General features: G+C 35.0%; 1 protein-coding gene across 1 annotated transcript in view; it reads right to left on the reverse strand.

The window, feature by feature from the left end:
* Nucleotides 1–221: 221 nt before the first annotated feature.
* SNTG2 (syntrophin gamma 2) overlaps nt 222–25,544 on the reverse strand; it is a 119,036-nt gene continuing 93,713 nt past the window's right edge. The window contains exons 14-16 of the mRNA XM_058802349.1: nt 11,747–11,839; nt 7,678–7,788; nt 222–353 (exon numbers count right to left, since the gene is read on the reverse strand). Of these exons, the coding sequence (XP_058658332.1) occupies nt 222–353; nt 7,678–7,788; nt 11,747–11,839 (336 nt within the window). The remainder of the gene's footprint in view (nt 354–7,677; nt 7,789–11,746; nt 11,840–25,544) is intronic.

The following is a 25,544-nucleotide window of genomic DNA, read 5'->3' on the forward strand; positions in this document are numbered from 1 at the left end:
TGAAGATACAAGCTTTGACTTAGTATTTTTAACTCATAGATTCAACTCATATTTTTAACTCATAGATTCAAAATATTTATCAGATTGTGAAAACTCTTAACATTACAGATACACAACTAGAGCCTTTTTATAAAATCACCAAGTTGCAATATCGTGAATGAAATAACTACTTTTGTTAAGAAAATAATTTATTTTCCATAGTCACAACATATAATCTAGTATCAGTTACTGTACATATATTTTCTTGCAATACTCTGACTGTCTATGAATACTGGATCCACAGATGCCACTTTTGCTGCTATAAAGGAGTGAATACAGTGTAAAACTGCCGTCAGATCCTGAAATTCAAGTTCCTGAAAGAAGTAAGAGAAAAAAGAGAAAAAAAATGAAATCAATTCATGTTTATAAACATTTTATATGAATAAAAGAGTAGACTAGTTAGAAAACAATAATGGCCTTAACATGAAAATTGAATTTTTATAGGAAACTGTAAAATTAAAATTGTTAAGAATAAAATCTGTATATCCATACCTTGTTCACTGACAGTGCTGTGTGTCAATTTAGTTTTCACTCTGTGATACTTTATTGCTTACATTGTACTCAGCTTGTACAATGAAATCAGTCAACTTGAAAGAATATTTGAATATTGCAGCATAGAATAATTCAGGTTGGAAAACATTTTGAAGATCACTGAGTCCAACAATTAACCCAGGACTACCAAGTCTACCAGTAAACCATGCCACTAAATACCACTTCTACACTTGACATATTTCCTGGGATGGTGACTTCAACCACTTCCCTACATAGCCTGTTCCAATGCTTGACAACCTTTTTGGTGAAGAATTTTTTTCCTAATATCCAGTCTAAACTTCCCCTGGCACAAGCTGACCCCATTTCCTTTCATCCTATCCCTTGTAACTTGTTTCAGGCAGTTATAGAGAGTGGTAAGACCTTTCCTGAGACTCCTTTTCTCCAAGCTAAAAAATCCCCAGCTCCTTCATCCACTCCTCAAATGTCATGCCCATCCAATCCTTCACCAACTCCATTGCCTTTCTTAAACTGAAGGGCCCAGAACTGGACACAGGACTCCAGGTGTGACCTCACCAGTGCTGAGTACAGGGGACAATCCCTGCCCTGCTCCAGCTGGCCATGCTATTGCTGATCCAGGCCAGGATGTCATTGGCCTTCTTGGCCACCTGGGCACAATGGTTCATGTGCAGCTGCTGTCAACCAGCACCCCCTTTCCCACCAGGGACCCTTTTCCCATGTCCTTCCCCACCAGGCACCTTTCCAGCCACTCTGCCCTCAGCCTGCAGCACTGCCTGGACTCGGCCCTCGGCCATGTTGAACATTATTAAAGTATTTGACAAGTTAAGGCTGTTTGAGAATCATGAGGTATCAAGAAGGGTAGGGTGAGGGGATCACATCTTTTGTCAGCCTCTGAAGGAGAGATGAGAAGCCAGAGGCAGGGTGAAAGAAAAGGTGAAGTCACACCACACCCTAATGATAGAAACAAACATGGCGGGTATGAAATTAAGATGCCCTGATTCACAAAGAAAGGCAGAATTATGCCTAAACAGTTCTCAGATTCACTTGACTTTTTACAACATATTTCATCTTCTGTGCACAAATTAACTTTCTTTTCCCTATGAACTCATACAGTAATAGAGGATAGTCTGACACAATGACATGCAAATATAACATAAAAGACAAATATAATGAAAAAAACACATTCAATTTAAGTGATACCACTATGTGTGAAGTCTGTAGTTGGTAAATATATTGTGGGAACCCTTGAGACAATTTTTGGTTTGAGCAGAAGACTATTTTCAACAATCTGTTGGCTAACTAGTTTGTTGAGGCACACTCTCTATGCTTGTTTTTAAGCAAAAAGCAAAGCACTGGACTTCTGCTTTTTCTGTAACAGAATTTTACAGTATGTTCTAAACAAAATTGGCCCAAACAGAATATTTGGAATTCAAACTTACTGTCCCAGTAAGCTCACCATCACACCATTTTGCTATCCACGGCCGAGTATTTACTTGGCACAAGTGGTCCTACTAATGAATTGCTCACTTGTATTTGTGGGACATGATTTTGTGACCCTGTTTGGGGCACAACTGGGAAATTTTTGGGAGTGGAAGGACCTGCATGCACAACCTCTTCAAGGAGAGACCAGGGCTGCCCTGTGCCAGATACAGCAGGTTCTAGCCAGGTCCAACCAATAGGCATGGCTCAGCCCTACAGTGAGACGGGGCTGCATCAGGGTAAACATAGGTAACAAAGGGCAGAAAATTCCCCAAAAAAGTAACAAGGCATGTGAAGTAGAGTGTACTCCATGGCAGAGCAGGTAACACCCCTGAAGGGATTGAAACTGATGGAGAAGCCATAGTGGAGCAGAGGAAAGTGTGAGCGTATTTGAGCCCGTGACATCTTTGTCCTAAATTCTGGGGGCAAAAAGCTCCTGTTTTTTCCATTTTAACTGACATTTGAGGAGCAAATATGGGAGGAGGTATCTTAAAATACATTTTATTGACAGCAGATGTTGACTTTAAATATTAATATAAATTAATATAAATACTTCCAGGAAAAAACCCCATAATGGCACTATTTAAATCTCCTTATCTAAGTTTAAGAAAACTAAAGTTATATACACAATTATGATTATTAATGAAATATGAAGTATGAAATATAGGCTTCAATACATAAGTTTTGGCTCAATCAAATGTTTTACATCTACTGAAATTCCGTCTTCAAAACCAAGGAATTAAAAAACATGACCATTCCCATGAATCTTAGATTTGCTCCAAAATCAACTGAAATCACCCAACAATTTCACCTTAGGTTCTGACATTTAACACCCTGACAAAACACAGCCAAACAGACTGAGAGAATGGAGCCCTTCCCAGAGTTCCTATTTCTCTTCTCCAGCTTTATGCGCTTCCAATCGATAAACGTTTATAGAGATAAGCAGAGGGAACATAACACAGACTGTGGACAGGATTTCAGACTGTTCTAACATTATTTGGAGAGCTTTGGGTTTAGTAAAAGGGCAAAGACAGGAACATCTCATCACTGTGAGTCAGTTTTTCTCAATGTTCCAACTGCAGAGACCTCTCTGTTTCCATCACAGTTCAGAGCATGGATCAAACTGCAGTAGCCTCTCCTCTGTATCTGAGAGAAGTTGTCTAATCTCTTGTGAATAACCATTTGAATACTAATATGCTCTTGTTTCTGGAAGATACAATCTACTTAGAGGTGGAAGACCAGCAGTAACACTAAATCTATGTTTTATGTGACAACAACACTATTTACTGCAGTTAATACTGCAAGTTCCCTATTTTTGGATTATTTTCAAGAGTGGTGCCAATTTTGAAAGTTATTACAGAGCTGAAAAGCAAAATGTGTGGCATATAAGCACTCCTCATGCAGTTTAGCAGCTCTTCCACACCTCTTGCCTCTCACATCTTCACTATTTTATGATAGGTTTGTGCAGGAATGAGCAATCCTCTGGGATCATAAAACAAGAGCAGAGCTCTGGAGATGTTATCTTACAGACCCTGGTTAGATGTGGCCACCCATGGTGGCATCAGAAAGGTGGGGCTCATCTGAGGCCTCATGCACCAGAAGCTTCTAGAAATGCAGCTTATAACAGTAGTATTTGATCAAGAAGTCCACTAATGGGGTAAGGCTGTGGAGCTTTGTGTCTGAAGGATGTTCAATGCCTGTTCTGGCTGCCTTTGCAATCCTGCAGCCTGCTAGTCAGGTGTAGATAATGAGGAATAGTCACACATACCTAAGGATAAGCTGGGGTAAGGATTTGCTTACATGTTGATTACAACAGGGAAGGGGGAAGAGGGGTTAATTTGAAAATATGGATTTAGTAAAAGATAAGGTTGGCTTTCTGACTTGGGAAAATGTAGCTGTTGCATAGTCTGAAGACTGGGACACAATATGTCTCTTGCTATCTTGAATATAGTTTTATAGATGGAAATGCAGCCTCTTTAGCTTTGAAATGCAATATGAATTCTTCCTAGAAAATAACACCAATGACACTTCTTTCAAACAAATACATTGCTCTGACAGTTCATTTTTTTTAAAGTCTCTGTATTCAGTCAGGCAGATGAGTAACCGATCATTTTATTTGTGCTTTACCATCTAACAGCACCCTTATGTTTGCTTTCCTTATCTGAGTTTGCTGCTTTTTTCTTTAATTGAGATTGTCAGTTTTTAAGGAGAATCTGTGCATGTCTAATATTTCAATAACCAAAAATCTTTCAGTTTACTGTATGTACCATAATAAGTAGATTAAGTACAACAAGGGCACTGGAAGGAAGACACTGGGAGAAGAATACAAAAGATTGGATTAAAGCAGTGGGAGGACAAGACTGCAAAATTTCCTGCTGGTGCTGAAAATACAAAAAATGAGCACAATGCACTGACCTCCTTCACTGCATGTGCACAGCCAAGGAAGAAAAATATATGTTCTTATTTCATCCACCCACTAGGAGAGTTGGATTTATTACATGTCATAAAGAGCTTGACAGGCCTGCTGCATTATTACCATGCATGCAATTTTACTGAGAACTTCTGAGAGCTGTTGAATCGCTGTTTGAACAAGACATGAGCCTGTATCACATGAAAGGCAAATAATGGAGATGCTGACAGATAGTGTTGTGCCCTGTGCATTTCACGACTTTAGGGACACTGGTAAGTCTCAGTGCATGTTATCTGTTGACCAGAATAGAACTGTTACCACTGTATTGTTCAAGATATATTTTCCAATCAGACTGATTTTTTTAGTTGTTGAGGGTTTTTGATGTTATTGTTTGTTTGTTTCTTTGTTTGTTAGTTTGGTGTGGTTTGGGTTGGGTTTTTTTTTCAGATTAAAAGCCCAAATAAAGATGTTTTAGCTGCAGACAACGTCAAAGTCAAAATGGAAACCAGAATTCTAAATTTGATTCTATATCTCAGCAAATATAGCAGGGCTTGGTTGCCATATCATGGATGAAAAGAATATGCAGGGTTCTTAAGTTATCTTCTCATAATAGACAAGAAATTTATGAGAACAAGCAACATCTAGCTGAGACTTCAGTATGGCTCATAACACTCTATTGACCACAGTGGTTTCTTATCTTTCTTCAACAGATATTTAAGACTAAGAAAGATGAAAAGAAAAGGGAAATGCTCAATTCAAATAGGCTTGAAAAACTCTTAAGACTTAAAGACTTAAAAAAGTCTTATTTTTCAGATATATAGCTACAGTTCAGCGAAGGGAAATAAAGCATCAGTACAAACATGGATGTGTTGATCTTAGTTTTTTTCTTTTTTATGAGAAACCTTGACATTTTGGGTAAAGAATATCTACTATTACTAAGATTACTCGTAATTTCTCAATACTAAAGGCAGGGTAAGTTCAGGGAAGTACTGAAGTGGGAAACTATAAGAAATTGTAGGGAATATGAAGAACCTGAAAGAGAAAAAACTGACAGGAATCTTTTCCTTATTATCTTCTTTCAACAGAACACTTTTTAAATGGAGGAATGTACCGTTCACCTAAAACTAAAGTGCACAGGAAGAAGTACTTGGCTTAAGATTTAGAAGCCAAAATAAGAGAAGAAACATCACATCTAGCTACTAAACAAGACACAAAAATAGAATTCCCAAGTGTGATTTTTTTTTTTTACTCCCAAGAATTCATAATAATGTAGAATTAAATATAGTTTGGAAAATTCTTTTGCAACCTTGACTCTCTGTTTTCCACCAAGGGAAAGTAAGTCATCTGTATCAAGCTTCTTTTGTGCATAGTGGCTCATTTACCCAAGAAAAATGTAACTTCTATTATTTGATAACATTTTTATTTCTTGTTACTGGCTGCATTTCACCATATAGTACCATCTGGCCCTATGAAATCTCTTTCAGTGCAATAAGCAGAGGCAACTACTGGATTATGAGTATTAGTGCTGGGCATTTTCCAGCCAGCCTGTAACTCTCAAGTCTAAGAACTCATTCCAATTACGTGGTGGGCATACAGTTTATGATATATATCAGTTATCTGAAGTGGAGATGCTACACAGCTGTGTCCCAGTCCCATTAAATGTGAAATCCTAGTGGCTACATTGCACTTTGTAGAGGCAGTTGTAAAAGGTGTAATCACTGAAATTCTGATAAATCCTCAGCTACTCTGTATCAGCCTTTCCTCTGGCCTTTAATGAACTTTTTCTGGGATCTTGCAACACATATGTACTTTTGGGTACACAGATATCGAGAATTCTGTATGAACTAATCCCATATCGACTTCCATCTGATACTTTGAAGGTGAATTTTGCCAACTACAAGAGGTTTTCATTAGAGCTATGTAAAAGAATAATTTTAGTGTTTTAGCAAATCTGTCTCTTGAACAAAATTTACAGCAAAATTATAATAAAGATTCACTTATAACAATTTTACAGATAACTAAATTTTCATAAAAATATTAACACTTACAATTTTTCTATCAAAGAGTAAAGTTGGATAAAACCAATTACAAACAAGCTAACTTGCACAAAAATAAAAAGAAAATAAAATTTTAAAAACTAGATTGTTTGCTACAACAAAAAGAGGAACTATACAGTATTAAAGTAATAAAATGCCATCACAAGCAATGGAATTGCAGCCCTTGGCTAATCCCACACAAGGGCTATCTAAAGATTTAATGCACAGAGATACACAAAGTAGTTTATGCATGAGTACAATCTTCCTGTCTGACCTGAAACAAGTTATGTAAGCTCTCAGCAACAGATGATCACATACAAAATGAAGACAGTAGTCCTTTTTTTGTCTCCAAGGTCTACTGTGAGACATGAAGTGGAAATGACCTGCTACTGGATAAATTATTATGTATTGTACCTTTTGTAACAGATCTTATAATATCTTTCACAGTAGAGCCAAGAGGCAACTCAGGTCAAACTTGCTGATGAAATCCTGAATAATTTACTAATACAGATGTATAAAGAAAGATATATTGCATGTACTGTAACTTTGTGACAAATAAGGAAGGTTATGGACTTCTTCCTTACAATTATTTTAAACATTATAAGGATAGGTAACATATATCTTTTGCGTATGGTCAGTATAGAAAAATATTAATTTATAAGTGACTTTAACCTGTACAACTCAGGTAAGAGTATTTGGAAACGTTCACAGGTCTTCAGATATTTTCTCTTGTTTCACTGGCTTTTGTCAACCAAAAGCCAGTTGAACCACAGTCTCATCTTCCTTTTCTAGGTCATATCATGCCGAAGTTCTCCTTCTTTTTAAAACCACATAACTGAAAAAATGTCTTTTTTATTCAGCAGCAAGCTGGGGATCAAATTTTATTTTTACATTATCTTTTATAAACACAATTTTTAGACATTATATCTACTATAGGTTGACAGAAAAACTTCAGATAAACTATCTTTCTGAAAAAGTAAAATACTATCATAACACAACGTAATAACTGGCTTGTAGAAATAGTGCAATAAATCTATGGGTATTACATTGCTTCCGTTTATTGTGGAGTTTCTAAAGAATTGGCAAAAAAAGATAATCTGTGATGTGTTCACCATATCTATGTCCCAGTAAATGGGATTTCTGATGCTTTGACAGTAATTTTATGTCATCTTTAGCTAAATTGAAAAAGAGGATGTTGCTTACCTTAGTCTCAATTTGTTTGGTGTCTGTATTTTGAAAAAGCAGCTTTACTCTTGTTTTCCCATCATCTGATGAGCCTTTAAGCTGAGAGAATTTAAACCTCCACAGCACATTCTAAAGAAAAAGAAATTTGATTAAGGACTCTGCTACATGTTTTTACCTAGAACTATAGAAGGATGATCAATATTCATGTACTAAAATAAAGCACTACAGCAGTAATGTGGTGCATGATAACAGGCTCTTTGCAGAGCAGTTAAAATTAACACTTGTGTACCCTTTGTGAAAGCAAAATATGCAATATTAAAATTCATTAATAAACTATTTTGAAAGTCTCTGAGATAGAAATGTTTCAATTGCATACATCACATAAAGTTGGCAAAAGCTTATTCCATAAAGATCCATGAGGACATTTGTATCAGTTTCTTTAGGAATACAATTCCATGCCGTATCTTGATTTTTTTTGTTTCAGTTGGCTCATTTGCATGACGTAGATAATTGTGACTTACACAGATATTGCAAACCTGAACTTACTGATGTGTGAAATGTGGTTTGAAGTTCTCAAAAAAGCTATAGAAATGCAAAAATATTATTATTGAACATAGTCTCAGAAACCACAAAAATGTGTCCTACATTACATAATGCTTTGTAAAATATATGACTTTTAAGCTTCTTGGTCTCCCACAGGTTTATCCATGGCATCTTAGTAGTGCTGGCAAACTCTAGATTGACAGATATGCTTTAATATTTATGGAGATATTTTGTAAAAACAAAAATTGGGAAATTATTTTTGAAATCAAGGTTATTTTATGTGAGTGTTTTCTATTCATCACCTGAAAATGCATAATTAAAGAAAACCCCACAAGCTAACCAACTTGCACCTGGACTTTCTGTTGATGTTTCCTTTAATACTTATGATCTCAATGAAAATTCTCTGCACATGTTGAAGTGTGCTTCAGTTCCCGGACACTGCTGAAGAAACACAATTTAAATACTTGGGAGCTTATTTCAAAAGCATACATGGAAAAAAGTTTGCTCTGTTCCATTTTCCAACATGCCTCTTCTCAAAATATTTTTGTTAAGTAGACCAGGGCTACCAGTGGGCTTTAGAACCCTATTCACAGTTTAAAATGCAATGTCCTATAAAAAAACCTATCTCCTGGTTCCTTGCAGACATAAGTGTCATTAAGTTCTTAGAGAGATATAACAGATGAAGAAAAACTGAAGTATGCTACAGCACTGTGATGGTGCTTAAACTTTACATTCATGAACAGACTTTAACTGGGTCCAGAGGGCCTAATTATAGCACCTGAAAAGTGCTAAAAGCTTAAATAAGTTTGGCTCTAAACAGGATAAATGAATGTTTGCTATGTAATAACTGCTAAGGTGGAGACAAATCAAGAACTTAGGAACAATTTAGTAATAATAAGCATTGCTGAAGTCATCATCTCCCTCAACAGTTGATACCAAGTGGGGAAGAAGAGAAGCAGAGAGCTGGAAGATGGCAGAAAATAAACGCACACTTTGGGATCCCTTCATATTGGAGGTGTGGCTGGAGGCACAGGATGGGGAAGGTGAACCTACCAAGCTGACAAGATAAAAAGAATCTCTGCAATGAGATAAAAAGCGGATGCAGGCTACAGAAGTAGTTCAGTGATGAGCCCAAAAAAGATAAAAGCTGAATGAATTAAGCCCATCAAGAGCCTGGAATAGAACATGCAGGAAAAGAAACTCTTCTAGAAAAGTTCTTTAAAGGTATTTTTCTTGTTCTGAAGAAATGAATGAGAATATGGGAGAGACTAAGCCCTGCAGAGGAGGTGCTGTTCCTGAAGGAGCCACACTGGAGCAGTTCATGAAGAGCTGCAGCCCATGGGAAGGACTCATGCTGGATTCTGGAGGGGCATCCCCTGTAGAGGGGACTCCATGCTGGAGCAGGAGAAGAGTGTGAGAAGTTCTCCTCCTGAGGAGAAACGAAGGACAGAGACAACATGGGGCGAAGTGACTACAGCCCCCATTTCCAACCCATCTGTGCTGCTGGAGAGGAGGAGATAAAGAAATTTGGGAAGCAAAGAAGTGTGGGGGGAAGGTGTTTTAAGATCTGTTTTTTATTTCTCATTATCATACTCTGATTTGACTGGCAATAAATTAAACTGATTTGCCCAAGGGGAGTCTGTTTTGCCCACGATGGTCACTGGTGAGTGACCTCTCCCTGCCTTCATCTGGACCCACAAGCCTTTAATTGTATTTCCTCTCATTTGCCTGAGTCATGACGAAGCCAGGGTCAACCCCCCACACTCCAAAGCAAAAAATTGTTGTCCTTTTTGTTTCAGAATTTGTAAAAATAAGGCCCTTTTAAAATTGTTTTTCAAAGTGTAAAAAAGACTGCTTTTCAATGACTACATGAGCTGGTTGCCCAAAATTTGAGATCCAGATTTAGAATCATAGAGCAGACAGGGGACTAGCCTTTATTTTAATAATCCTCTTTGAACATCAGCTGGGGTGTAAGAGCATTCTTTAACTCAATAGAAGACCTTATTTTTTCATTAAATTCAAGAAAAAGAGAGATTCTTCAGTAAAATTTCTGTGTCCCTAATGAACTGTTAATTGCCTGACCACTTTAAGAATCTTTTTGCATTGGTAGGAAATATTCTAAAATAGCTATGCATATAGGAAAACACAGTCAACTTCAGCTGGCAATTATGGGAAGCAAGATGAACTGCAGAAGTCACCCATTACTGCCTCTCAGGCTTGAGGATGCAGAGAACATCTCCATTTCTCACACAGACAAAGAATAAATGTACTTGAGCTCTCCAGAATTTTTACTGTTTAGCAATGGAATTGGTCTATCTGCTGGTATTCTCTGTTTCTCCTTAGGTAAGCAACAATAATTCATCTAAATCTTCCTCATCATCAATAATGAAGGTAGGTACTGTGACACAAAGTCCTATTAATAGAGTAAGGTTATAATTTTAAAGGTGAGAGTACGTGCAATCATTCTTCACATTTAAAAGAAACCCCTTCTATACATTAGAGAGCTTACTTCTCACAGTTAATTTGTGGTTACATGCAAAATGCAATTGTGCAAGAGCAGGATTCCAGAATGCAGTATCACCTGAGGGAGAAAAGTGTATACTATGTTCTGAAATTTTATCCTGCTGCATGGGATGCACACTTAAATAGTCTAAATTTTCATGCAATTTTGGTCATTATTTCTCTCAGTAAGATTTTGATAGATTTGAAATTTGGGGGCATTTTTCATCCCAAACCCACAAAATACCAACATGCAAAAACTAGATCCTACATCAGTATTTCAAAATGCAGTGTGTTCCCTCTTTTCTCAGAATGATTGACTGAATTTTTAAAAAATATTTGAGAAGACCAAGTTTCTACTGAACAGTTCTATTAATGCAGAAACATTTTTTGTATATTTGTTTTCTTCAAAAAATGTTAAAATCCACTAAGAATAATATACATTAAAGTACCACTAAGTTATACAGAAAAAAGTAGCATTATAGACAGGTCTTGGAAGATGGCACGTACATTGGCCATTCTCTGTAGGCACTTTCTGTATAGCCACTCTTTTGTAAGACAAGTGCATGTAATCTTTTAGATTTTCACTTTGAAAAACATTTGCCCTTATTCTGTTTATTTTAGACATGACCTAAATTTCTTATGCTGGAAGAATAATTAATCCTATTTTATGTTTGTAGCTTCAAAACAAATAGAATCAGGCAACATTTCATTTTTTTCATGACTTGTAATCTTTTATAAATCTTTAAGTTTCTTCAATAAACCAAGTTCTCTGCTAAATATAATTTTCCTTTTCTTTTGTTACTTGAAAAGGAAGATACTTTTTTTATTTCTTTCTTCAAAATGAATCTTTACATGCTATACAACTAAAATCACCCCTTTGAAGTCCCAAACTGACTACATTTCAGTAGGGGTAAATAAATAAATAGTACAGTATATTGGAAGAATAAATACAGGACATAAACATAAAGAAAATGCAATAGATGATAACTTCAATAACTATAAAACAATTCATTGTTATATTTTCCTTTTCTTTTACTCTTACCTTTGTTTTACTGTCAAAACAGGTAAATCCTAGAGCAAAGTCGACTGTGAAACACAGGGTATCCCCTTGCCAACTGCACATATATGTTTTAGACTGAAAAAAAAAGGTATGATCTTTGAGAGGACAACCATCACTGTAAATTATCATATTCAGATAATATTTTATGCAGGTATTTTTGGCTGGTAAGACACTCAGCTGACAGCACTGGTACATCTTTATATTACTATGTTTGAAAATGGTCAAAACTTCTGACTGTAAATCAGTGTCCCATCTGCCAGCTAGACATTAACTGCAGGTTTTTTATATTCAAGTCACTCTTCCACAAAATGAATATATTCTTGAAAACCAACCCTTGCAAAATGCAACACAGAACACACAAAACCAGATCTGACTACTCTAAACTGCTTAGACCTGAACCATTAATGACTTCTGATGTCACTTCCAGCAAATGTGCAGGCAACAGTGCCTAAATGTTTAGTCATTGCTATCTAATTATAGAAAAGTGCTCTGCCTGCTTGACCTCTCCGTCTGATTTAAACTTTGTAGAGAATCTTTCTGTTTTACAACACTTTAATTTGGGTCTGGTGACATGCTGGCACAGCCCTATGCTAAAGTTAGTTAATGTAATTTCATAGTAAGACCTAATAGCTATCACATCTTGGTTAGCACTGATACCTGCCAGACACTGCTATCTATTCACCAATTCCATTAGAAACTTTCAGATTAGAAAGGAAAAAATTTTGTTTTATTAACAAAACTCAGACGTTCTGGTGAAATTTGTGAATAAGCTTTACAGTAAAAAGTCAGTTAACTCATTCCAGGCATTTTAAGGCAAACTAACTTAGGTATGTGACAGATTCTGGAAAGACATGAGTGAGATTTGCTGTAACATGGAGCAGCCTGATGACATTCACTGTTGACAGCCATAATAGCAAAAAGCCCATTGCCTTCAGCAGAAGTAGAGATCAGATCCTGTATCAAGACTTTTCTTGATAGGAAAGATCATTTTTAAGGTTATACCCTTGTGCCTTATGAAATTTGGATTTTTTTTTTTTTTGTTTCTTCCAAAGAAGCATTACTTCATTGTCATTGATATATCATAAATCTCAATGCTGCCTCATGCTTAGACATTTGTTTACACAGAAGTTTTGTATCTGGATAGTTTCTTTTAATTAAAAAAAAAACAACAAAAAAACCCCAAAAAAACCCCGACATCCTTTTACATGCAAGAATTCCCTAGGGGAGACTGAAAGCATTAATAAAACTTGCTTAAAATGCAAACTGCCATTTGAATTGATTTTCTAAGAATTTTTAGTATAGTCTAAAACTTCTGGATGATTGTAAAGGTTTCCTCACTCCAGTATTAATAAAAAAAGTTCGTTATATTAAAACAAGCATTTTTGAGTTACAGTTATGACATTTTAAAAAGGATTTTGAAAGGGCTAGGAGTAATATCAGTTTATAAGTGCAGATTAGTATTATAATCATCTCCACAATAATGGAGATGTATAATATTTCTGAATAAATTAATTTGCTCATTGGTGTTCAAAGATTGTATTATTTGGCATTTAAAAATATTTCAGTGATTGATTTTCAATTAGAATGACATTTACATATCCTTACATTTTATTCATTATTACATTTATTCATTTATGGCATTAAGCACCAGCCATAACTTATTCTCCATTATTCTCCAATTAAAAAGGTCATACTAGCTGAGCTCTGGCTGAGCAAAGCAATTTTTAAAACTAATAAAATTAGATTCCCCTAATGGGTAAGCATCAAATTGCTCAGCCACAAATGGTGAATACTAAAATGAACTGTGCACAAATAATGATCTTGGAGTACTTTAAAAATATTCACTATTGGGAAATAATGGAACCAATTTTGAAATTATTCACAAATACTGGAGAAAAACATAATATGCTTCATTTTCACCATTATTGAAAATATATACGTGTTTTGTACTTACAAAACTCACAGGGTTTTCTTTACAACAGAATTAGTTTGTATTTTGCCATACAAATTTAAAATCCTGCTTCTGGCATCTCCTCAGTGACTTTGAACAGATTCTCAGAAAGCTCTATGGTAAGAACCTTATCTTGACTCATTGACTCTAGGACAGAGCCTTATTCCTTTCCATTTTTGCCTTTGGAATAAGCTTCCCATACACTTGCAATTGTGATCACCCTTGGCTATCTACAAAGATTGTTTACAACAATTGTGGAAATTTAACACAAGAGGTCTAGGTTCAGGTATCTTTAAGTGAATTTGGGAAAGAAAAAGCAGCACTGAATATCAGCCAGCTTGCTAAGTCTAAAAAGTTTAAACAACAGAGAGAAGAAAAGGCCTCACAGTGCAGTAGATAAGAAAATTGTAGTATATGACCTAGATCAATCTATGATATTTTCTGAGCAATGTAAAGATACACAGAATATTATATTTTAATAAAAGACAATAACAAACTTTTACCTGTGTAATGTTCAGGTATCAGCATCTCAATGTATATTCTTTTAACTCATAAAAAGATCATTAAGTTGATAACACCACTGTTCAAATACCAAAAGAAACTGTATCTGACTCATTTATGGCAGAATTCCTCAGACAGCCTGCCTGCTGCTGATCAGAAGCGTGACTCTTATCTATCTCTGGCTCTGTCATTTGTCCTCCAAGACACTGAGAGGGCTTAATAGTTACAATGACCGCACATATACACTCATTTTCATTCCTACAGACAGATTTCCCTGAAATAATTCAGCTTTGAACTATGCTTGGTGGTCAAGAAGCATCCAGGCATAGCACTTGGTCTATGCGGTCTGTGTTGTCCATGGTCTAGTTAACAAGGTGGTGATCAGTCTGGTTGGACTTGATGATGTCAGAGGTCCTTTTCACCAGTTTTTACAAATGGGCAAGGACATGGGACAGTTTGTTTCAGCACTCTAAAAGACTGACATAGGATGCTGTCTAACAGTAAAAGATGTTACAAATATAAACAATGACAAGCCAATTAATTCCAAAACCAGCTTTTATGTTTATGAGTTACTATGACTCTTTCCCTCATGGGAGAGAATGTGTTTGTAAATAGATCAGCTAACACAAAAAGATGGGCTTTGAACTTGGTTTATGGGTGTCAGGGACCCAATACAAGAAGTGAGTAAACACTCTAACTGCAAAGTGAATGCATGGGAAAAGATTACAAGAGGGATTTATTTCCACTCAGAGAGGAGAGCACCAATATACCTCAGGTATGTGTGAGAGACAAAGCCTGAGGGACAAACAGAAAGAGGAATCTCTTCATGGGGAGTCACCAGGCTGTGATGAGGCTGAAGCACAAAGACTGGGTGCAAGCAAGCACCGCTGCAGCCCAGACACAGAAGTCAGGGGAAGAAAAGGCAGGAATAAAGAGGAACCTTTCTCTTCTTCAGCTTCCTTCTTTGTGTTGGTGTCCTTGTCCCCTTTCAGCTGAAGTGCGATGGCAGAAGGCAGCATGAAGGCCCCCTGGATCACAGAGAGGCCTTCTGATTTCTCCACACTTGTTGGTCTCCCATGTAGGGTAAAGCCATAAGTATATTTGGTTTCTTCTGGGACTGGGAAGTCCAAAAGCTTCCAAATAAACCATGACATGCAATAGACTTTTTGGCAATAGACTTTTGCTGGAATATGAGTTTATTGCAGTGCTTTGGATGGAGGACTTGGATTTGCCCATGTTCTGCCACAGGCATCCAGTGTAGTATCTCTGGATTCTTTTTTGAAGACACAGAGTCCTTAGTGTTACTTAATGATGGGGGATTGTATTCTGTCCAAGAATGCTTTTGTTTTTCAGTAAAATTATTTAAAATCAAGATTAATAACAATAACTTTCAGTTGAGATAGCATATTCTGAGATCATCAACAAAGATTCTTAACAAAAAATACCATTTCACATAATTTTTTAAGAATCAGGGCACCAACCTTTTCAGTCAGTACTCATTTTTCTAAGTTCATGGCAGTAAGTTTTCTAAGGATCTAGTGAGACTCAGTGATGCTGCTCATCTAAGTGTAACACAGAAAAATGACACAGTGTATATTCATTTCAAAGGATATTACTTTTACAACTCTAATGCTGTTGGTCCAAAAGTCTCATCAGATTTACAGTTTCAAAAATTCAGCTGGTGATTGGCTACATTGCAGTTAATTATTTTCTTGCATGAAGGAAGCCCTCATTTTGCTTTAACTATGGCACTGATATGCAATGTATTCATTAATTTTGGACTCAGCCATGTTGAATGAGCAGGAATTTTAGTGTTTTTAATCAGCCAAAATGCAAAAATAATACCTACCTTCTAGTCTAAATGAATACAAATTGGGCATGTACATTATTTTGCTTGTTTATTTTCCATAAAGCAATTGGAAAGTTGGCAGCACCATTACACTTTCCTGCTTGAACTATACATTTTCCCTGCTATGCTGTTAACTACTTTATAGATAAAGATATCCATATGCTCTAAGATGAGCTGTAAGGGTTTATTACATGTAAATGGGATCACAGACAGTATTTCTCACTATACTCATGATATAGAATTTAACACACATTTTCTAAAACTAAATTCTAACCAGACAGGACAGCATTTAGGCAATAGCCATATCTATGCAGTGCATCTACTGCATGCTGTATTCACTTACTTTAACTTAAAGTATGTGCTATGCTTCTGGAAATAATATGCCATCAATGTAAAAAATGCTAAAATCTTTCTGAAAATTTGCCTTTCCTTAGAAAAAGTATTTACATTAAAATTAAATTATACTATGAAGCCAAGGAATTTATTTTTGGAGTAGAAGACTCCAGCATTGCCAATTTGAACTGATAAAATTTTAGCATCCTCCAAATATCACTTTTATTTGTTTCTTTTTACTTCTAAGACCAAATCTATCACCACCTTACATTTAATATTTTTCTTCATCTTTCTGCCAAGGAACTGAAAGGAACTTTGTAGGACTTGTCATAGGAACTCAAATGCATGAAAGAGAGAAGGACCTAAATGATGTGTTATTTTATTCTGCATTAGAAATACACATAATATACACCAGCATTTAAGATATAGTGACAGGGAGGGAAAAAATTATTTGGAACACAGATTCTTGCATTAAGACTTTATATGGCAGCTTTTTAAAAGCTTCTGAATCATAGAGGAGTGACAGGAGTAAGGTGTCTTAATGCATCCCAAGTATTTACAAAAATATAGAGTTTGGCAAAAGCTTTAATATGGGACCAGATATGTCAAAAAAAGTATTTTTGAAAATTTCCCTTTTAGCATTAAAAAAATCCAAGCAGGGTATGAAAATAAAGATAAGAGCAACTAGAGTTATTATGGTTGTACTGGGAAATATATATCAGCCCACACATAGAAAGAGTATTAGAAGGCAAAATTAAACCCCTTAATTCTGAACACAGCCTGCAAAACCTCCAAGAGTCTTTCTGCATAGAATGAATAGTGCTAAACTGAAATGTTTTTAAAACCCTTGAAATAGCAGAATCACTGAATTAAAAATGTAGATGCTTTGGCTTTCTCATATCTAAAAAATTGGGTTTTTAGCATAAAATATTCTATATATAGTCTTTTTTTTTAAAAACAAAACTTTCAGAACATAAGTTTATAAAGTACACCAAAAGCATTGTTACTCCGAATTCACATTATACATGAGAAAATGAAGCAACAATGAAATCCATCATTCACCAAAGGCATGAGAGTTTTCAGAAATTTCATCTAAAAGAGACTCCCAAAGCTCAGGTGTATTCCTGTTCCTTATATCAGTAAAAAAGAATCAGTGGAATAATTTCAGTGAGAGTGATCAAATGAATATAATCTTCACTTAAAAACCACGGCAGATCCAATTATTTGCCCATACCTTTAAGGAATTCATCATGTCACAATTAAAATGTTACAGAACTTTGATAATTATGGACAAATACAAATAAAACCACTTCATCTAAACAAATGAGATCTGATTTAAAATCTTGTATATTCCTTCAAGATCTGCTGTTCCTGCTGCCAAAGGAATTACATCTTAATATCCTAAAATGACTCTTTTTTGCATACCTTGTTGGTATTATGAAAAGTACATTCTCTTATAAAAGATGGAACTGTAATCTGATGATTTCAAGAAGGTTATAGTTGTTGTTTTAAAACATTTATGTATATTTGTGGTTCAGCATATATGTATACAAGAGACACTCTGGCACTAAAAGTAAGATTTTTCAAAGGACTCAAATGATGGCTCATTATATTTTCACTGAATTTTAAAGAAAGTTTCTATTTATTTCAGTAGAAGTGGGACTAGCTCAGTGCTTTAGAAAATAATACCTGGGTTTAATACATCCATGTTTTTAATGCTTAAGATACTGCTCAACTTGAAACTTTTCCTTTTAGGTCATCTATTGAAATAACTATCTGATCTATTTGTAATTTTTAATTTTTAATGCTTATGACATTATAGCAGCTAACAGCAAAAATGGTTTGCTTAGAAGAACACTCACTGGACAGACTGTCTTTTCAGAAACTTTCAACATCACTGAGATAAAGCATTAAACCAGCATTCAAATATTAGGATTACATTAATGTGGGATTTTAGGATTCAAATATTAGGATTACATGTACATTTGGGATTACATGTACAAGTGAACTTTACTCCACAGGGAATTGTGTTCCTGTAGGAAGACTGAGGTGAACCTGTAGGTTCAGCTATTTCTTGGCAAGACAGATAATGCAGTGGTGGATGCCAACTTTTGGCCATGGCATTCTCTCTGTGATATGAACCCATGGCTCAAGTAAATCTGACACAAGAAAAGACTTGCTGCCCTCTTTGCTGAACAGACAGAAAATGGCTTAAACTGGTTGTAGGAAAAAGCAGTGAGCAAAATGGATGCAGGAGGAAAAAAATCTACGTGTAGCAACTAAGAAATGGTTATCTTCTAGCAGGGAAAATTCAAATTGTGTTCTTTAGCCTTTGCTTATGTCAGAAAGAGATTGTGCTTCCTCCTCTCTGTGTCTGAGGAATACCTTCATTGTTTTGCAGCAACTCATTTTTCCATAAGGAAAAGCAAGAATCAACAGTGACTTCAATGTTAAGCGTTTCCTACATGTTTTCCTACATTTCCTATTTGTTTCCTACATGTCCCAAGCATATTTTCATAAATCTGAGGCAGATTCTCAGTGGTAAACACAGTAATCAAGCTGACACTGCTTGATTTAGTAGAACCAGTAGACCACTACTGGCTTACTTCAGCAAAGACAACAATGTCATTCTGATGCAGTTTGTTATTACATAATAATAAATATTTTTCTTCTCTGGTGATCTGTAAATTCTGGGATTTCACAGTTGAGAAGGGAATTAATCAGAAATATCATCAAAAGTCATTTCTGAGTACACAATTCAGTTGTGAATCAGTGGCACTTTTACTGGGATTTTCTTCTGCCTGATTCTTATAAATGGTGGGTGGAGAATGACAGGGAACACCAAAATTAAAACCATAAAATCCACCATCAAAGTTCTAAGGTAATGTTGCTCTATAAATTTGAAGTTCCATGACAGTAAAATTCTAAGGTAATATTACTCTACAAATTTGAAGTTCCATGACAGTAAATTCTTCGCAGCAAATTCTTGACAGATTTAAAAGAATCACAGAATGGTTTGAGTTGGAAGGGTTCCAAAATGGGCCCACTCACCGTAGGCAGGGACACTTTCCAGAACACCAGGCTCATCAGAGCCCTGTCCAACCTGCCTTGGACTCCTTCAGGGACGGGGCATCCACAACATCTCTGCGCAACCTGTTCAGTGTCTCACCACCTTCCTGTACAGAATTTATTCCTAACAAATTCTATGTAATCTAAACGTGCACTTTTTCAATTTAAAGCCATTCCCACTTGTTCTATCACTATGTGCTCTTGAAAAAGTTCCTGTCCAGTTCTCTTTTGGTTTCTTCCTTATTCCAGTCTATAAGATTCTCTAGAAAATAATAACAAGCTTAGATTCCCATGACATGATTTTTATCTAAATATTTGCATTTATAAAGAATTATATGTAATATAAAAATATTTAGATTTATTATTTTAATATAAGTAAATGTAATTTTAAGAATACATTATATTTTCAGAAATAATGGTAATTTTATATTAATCATGTCAAAAATACAGAATATAGAAACAAGTTTGAGTTCAATAGCCTTGAAAATTGGTATATTCACTGTTTTAAAAGTTCTAATAAATGCATTGTTTGATTTTCATCTGTCATGTGAATTGTTGAATTATTAATAATTATTGAAAATGTATTTAATATTAATCTGCATGGTTCTCAGAACCTTTCTTTGTGTTAGAGAATGGTGAGTTTTTTGCATCAGTGTGGAGATGAATTAGAATCTAACACCATTTCTAAAGGTGACCAGTTATATTGTAATTGTAATTGTAATAAGCTTTCTGTGCATAATGAAAACAATCTAAAACTTAATTGTGTAATTAAACTGAGTGCTTCTTGTAACAAACGGGAGAGTATCTTTTAATGACACTATAAATCTCACCTAATCTACATGCTATTTAATATCTCGCCTGAATATAAGGAGAATATATCCTTTGCTTAAATGTTTGTCTCAGAAATTAGTTCTGAAATTAGCATGTGGTGACATTTCCATTCTTAAAGGGACTCCTACATATAATTTCATGTTTCTTATATGCTTGGCAATCATCACAGAATTAAAACAAAAAAACAAAAACCAAACACCAGGCCAACAGTATTTAATATTTTTGCAATTCAATACAGTATTTGCAGCTCACAAGGCTTACACTGTGATCAACCAATCATGATTTATTCAATCTCTCAGGTCACCATGAAGAAATAATAAAATCATAAATGTCCAATAATGGATCATAGAAATGACAATTGCTTCCTATCAAGATCACCTAATATCTGCTAGGTTTTGTTTATTTCAGTGGACTTCTTTTGGCTCAGTCTCCGAGAGTGGTTTAGTCTCCTATTTCTGCACTTAATTCCCAAAGATGCCCAGAAACAATGAGTGTGTTTGTTTTGATGTCAGCCTTACTGAGAAAGTCAAAGTTCAGAGAATCTCAAGAGTCAGCTAGTTGGAAAACTTAGGTAAACTGAGGTAGATAAGTGGAAACACAACTAATCTCTGAGCAAGTTCCACTGGGGATACAGTCTCTAAAATCTATTCTGATTACATCTAACTTGAATTGTAGTAAGATATTTTCAAAATGCCACTAGTGAATGACTAGAAAGCACATTTTGTGAAATGCTGCAGGAAGGAGACACAGGAACTGGACTTCTTGTAGGCAGTCTTGATATGAATATCACAAACTCTTCTGTTTTCTCTAAATCCAAAATCTTTAATTGAACTTGTACCTTTCATGCTAAAAAAATAGTTTCAGAGTGGGCTAATTCCACATTTCCGTGTAGCTTGGTTTCCATATGCTGGGAATGCAAGGAATCCATAACCCTGACCAGCACACATCACTATTTATATTGGTGACTCGTTGAACACTCAGCATTAGGCAAATATGAAGGCATGTTGATAAAATATGCATTGAAATTCAGTTTACAAAAAACAATTATTTAGAAGCCATTTGAGCTTCTATGTAAGGGATTTTCTCCATCTGACTCCTAATTTTGAAATCATGAGGAATTTATAGTTATCTCCAGTGGACAAAGAATAAATGCCTAACTAAATTAATTTTAGCTCTCTCTTGAGCTGCTCAAGATATGGGAGCTATTTATCCATTAATTTTGTGAAAATGTGAAGTCCTAAAATATCAGTGCAATTTTGTGCAGTTCTTTCTTTTTGATCTTTCATGATTATGTGGTTTTACACATCATAGAAGCAACAATGTGATTTAAAATATAAACACTGCTTTTCATGTTATGAATCAATTATTGGTTGTGACTGGTTAGTAAGTAGCATGTATGCATACAGTCACTATTACACTGTTATTTTGTACAATATAGTCAACTGAATGCTTTTAAAGGGAAATTATGACCAAAAAAATGGTTTCCTTGAAATGTTGTTGAAGTCAATTGGAAAGAACTTATTCACTTCTCTATGTCTTAAATTAATTGTAGTTAACCCTTTAAGAAGATTTTAAATAAAGATATGCATCTAAAATTATGAAATGGTCTAGAACAAACAGCAAGCAGATGTTGTAATGAGGAGGTTGCACTGATTATTTGCTGAGCTGAGAAGGAATGATGAGAAAGAAGCATTACATGGACAAGTTTTATAAAAAAAAATTTAAACCCATAAATCTTTACTAGAAAGTCAAGAGGTGAAAATCAACACCTGTCAACAGTATTCTGAAAGGATTTGTATAATGAACAATATCTTTTTCATGGAAAAAAACTTCATTTTCTCAAATGAACATATTATGAATACATTAGAAATTAATTCAAACTGATGAACTAGCAAAATCTATGACAAAGTATTATAAAGAAATTTAAAAGATGGATAGAAGAGAGGATACCAAAGATAACCAGGACCAGATAATTAATGAAAAATAGTCCATCAAGCAAAAAGGCAAAGACATATAAAGCTGAGGAAAGGTTATTGAGTTAATAATTTCTTCAAAATAGTTATGTGACTTTTTGGTTGATTGGTTGGTTTTAATAATCAACAACATGACTACAGATTCCTTATGTACTTTGTACCAATCTGCCAGAAGAAGACAGAGTGTTTAGGGGGAAATGTTAAAGTGCAACAGGAAGATGGTGAACTAAGCATTGTGCAAGCTATGTCATTCTCATGTCTGTCACCTTTTTTAAGCATGGAAGACTCAAGTTCACAGAGGAAAACAGTAACTAGCTGGAATAACTAATATGCAAAAGCAATTAATTGTTGCTTACAAAACAAAACAAAATTATCAATTGTGCTTATCTATTATATAATTTTAAGGAATTTTCATCATGGTGTTTTAGCAGCACAATATTTGTAGAAATAAAATTAAGAGTCTAATGTGGGAATCCCATAGAAACGAAGCTCTAGGTCTGCATGCACAATTATTCCCAATAATTATTTTTGCTTTGTCCAGGAACAGACATTATCTGTCTGAGAGCAATTCTGAGTCACAATGATTCTGAGTCATATATGCAGCACCAAGAATCCTTCTATAGAGAATGGTTTGGTATTAACTTCTCAGAAAAAAAAAAGACATATTAAAAATGCATAAAAGAACATAAAACATCCACAGAATATGTGGCTTATGTTAAATGATTTTAAAAGAGGGAAAGTGCAGGAAAAATGCATCATACATTTATGTTCATTATAAAATAATTTTGGATTTCCAATTGTGCTAACTGAAATAAGTTGGAACATTCATTAATCTTCATTTGTTTACTTTGCTTGCTTTGTTTACTTTGATTTTATTAGTATTTATTTATTTTATTTTATTAGTATTATTTTGATTTATAGTAATGTATATTCTTCACATGAGGAACCTGTATCATTCCAGGAATATGAATTTTACTGCTAGAATTTTTCTATATATTCATATCCCTGACTTAAAAAATAAATAATAATTGTATTTCAAGGGTTTATTTCTCTGTTGATATTAGTCACTGAATCATGGAACAAAATGGAAAGAAGTTAACTAGAAGCACTTACCTTTAAGCATGGAAAATAATGAGGCATCAAAACTTCTTGCTTATTCTGTTATAATTGAATGAGATCCAGCCTATTTTAATCCTTGGAGTAACTCACATTAAACAAATATTTTGTCCAAGCAACAAAAATGGTTTCAATACATTTGTTCAGCTGTATGAGGATTGGAAAGAATTTGCAGCATCTTCATCACAGCTGGAAGTATGAAGGGAAAACTTTCTTTTGTGTTAGAATTGCTAGTGAGGAGAGTATGCAACCATGTCTTATCACTATATACCCACCACAGGTACTTTAGAAACGCTGTGGTAGATTATTTTCCCATTGCATGTTTTTTTTTCAGTCTCCTGATACTTCTTTCATTTGTAAAGAAGATTCCTCTCCTCTGTCCTCTTCCAGCCATCAAACAAAGCTTACATGTACAAGGTTTCAACATGACAAAACTGTTGGTCCAATTTTTCTACAGCTGATGGTAAAATACATTACTGTCACTCTTTCCACTATTCCAGTATTCTCCTCCATCCTCCTACTGAACACAACTGATCCAAATCATCCCTTTGAGATGTTTCTGCATTAATTTAATAACCATATCCAAGACTCAGATGAGTCAAAATAATTTCCTTTGGAAAAACTAGTCTGAGGCAAAGCAAGAATACTGATTTAGAAATTTAAAAAAGACATAATTGAAAACAATGTGGAATAATATCCTATGCTATTGACAAGACCAAGCTGAAGGGTCAAAGAATTAGTAAGAGCTCTGGAAAATGTACCAATCTCTTAGTTTTTAAGATTTTCTGCACCATAAAAATCTTGGAAAAAAAAACCATCAGAAAAAGTACCTAATATGAGCATCATTTATTTATCTTGCACTGTTTAGGATGTTCCAGGTGAAACAAGCATTCATGCTGGGATTTGCAGGAGGTAATTTAACTTCAGTATATGACTGAGAGGATTTCATTGCCTATCTTCCACTATTGCAATGCTGACTTTTATTACCAGCCTCATGGAAATATTTTTCAACAACACTTTTTCTCTCTTTCAATTGCCTTTCTGCCTCACTTCTCCTGCATTTTTATTGCCCTCATCTATCCAAGTTATGCCATCAGCAACTACAATAGCTTTTCTAGGAAAAAACCCCATGTATTTCTAGTACATGGATTCAACATCTGTTTGTTATCATTGTCTGCAAATAGATTAATTTCACCAGGGTCACTGAATTTCAGAGTTTCTTGGTAAAACTTTTGTAAACAATTGCAGCTAGAAATAGGGATTTAAGATAGCTAAAAGGGGAGCAATATTGTGAGGGGTGTTTCTTCCTGCTTTATTGCATTCTTTCTGTCATCTACTGCTGCTGCCATTTTCAAAAGAATTGTAAAAGAAAGACATAACACCGGCAGATAAAATTCAAAAGGAGCACTGCACCTTAGCATTTCTCTTCATGGACTGTGTAAGGACAGCATCTTCTCAGAAGTACAGCTCTTATTATAGAAACACCAAATACAAAGGGTATGTACAGGAAAGGGTTAACAAAAACTCACAGGCAAGATCTTAACTACACTCTACATCAAACAGGACCAAGCTCCATTTAAATAAGAATAGCTGAAATGGCACAATGTAATCCAACAGCTGCCATGAATCTTGCCCAATCATTTATGAATAAAAAATAATTTCCAAAATTCTCCAAAAGAAAGAACTTTTACACACTGACATACCAGTGAAAAGCTTGAATTTTCTGGGTACTGGAATGCCAGTTCTTTTTCTAGGACTTGAAATATTCTATGTAATATTAAATTGCACCTCATTCATGCTGCTCTTGACATTGTTCTGAAAAGAAAGGCACTCACACCAGAATTTATGCTTTGAATGGAGAAAGAAAATAGTGCAGTAAAAAGACTTTTCACTGCTGGAGACTGACCATAGTACTCTGAACTCTACTGACATAGTAGTTTACAGTAAATTTGGATGTATCCTACTATGTGAGAGAAAATGAAGACATAGGAAACACATATGGAGACTTGAGCACTATAATCAAGATTTTATTTGAATTACTTTCCTGGAGGTTTCAGATAGGTTAAACCACAGCTGCAGGAAATTTAATGTATTTTGTGTGAAATGAGTCTAGATGACTGATTCAAATGACAAAAGATCATTCCATAAGCAAAGAAT

This window comes from Ammospiza caudacuta, chromosome 3 (genome assembly GCF_027887145.1).
Source record: "Ammospiza caudacuta isolate bAmmCau1 chromosome 3, bAmmCau1.pri, whole genome shotgun sequence".
Classification (NCBI taxonomy): domain Eukaryota; kingdom Metazoa; phylum Chordata; class Aves; order Passeriformes; family Passerellidae; genus Ammospiza; species Ammospiza caudacuta.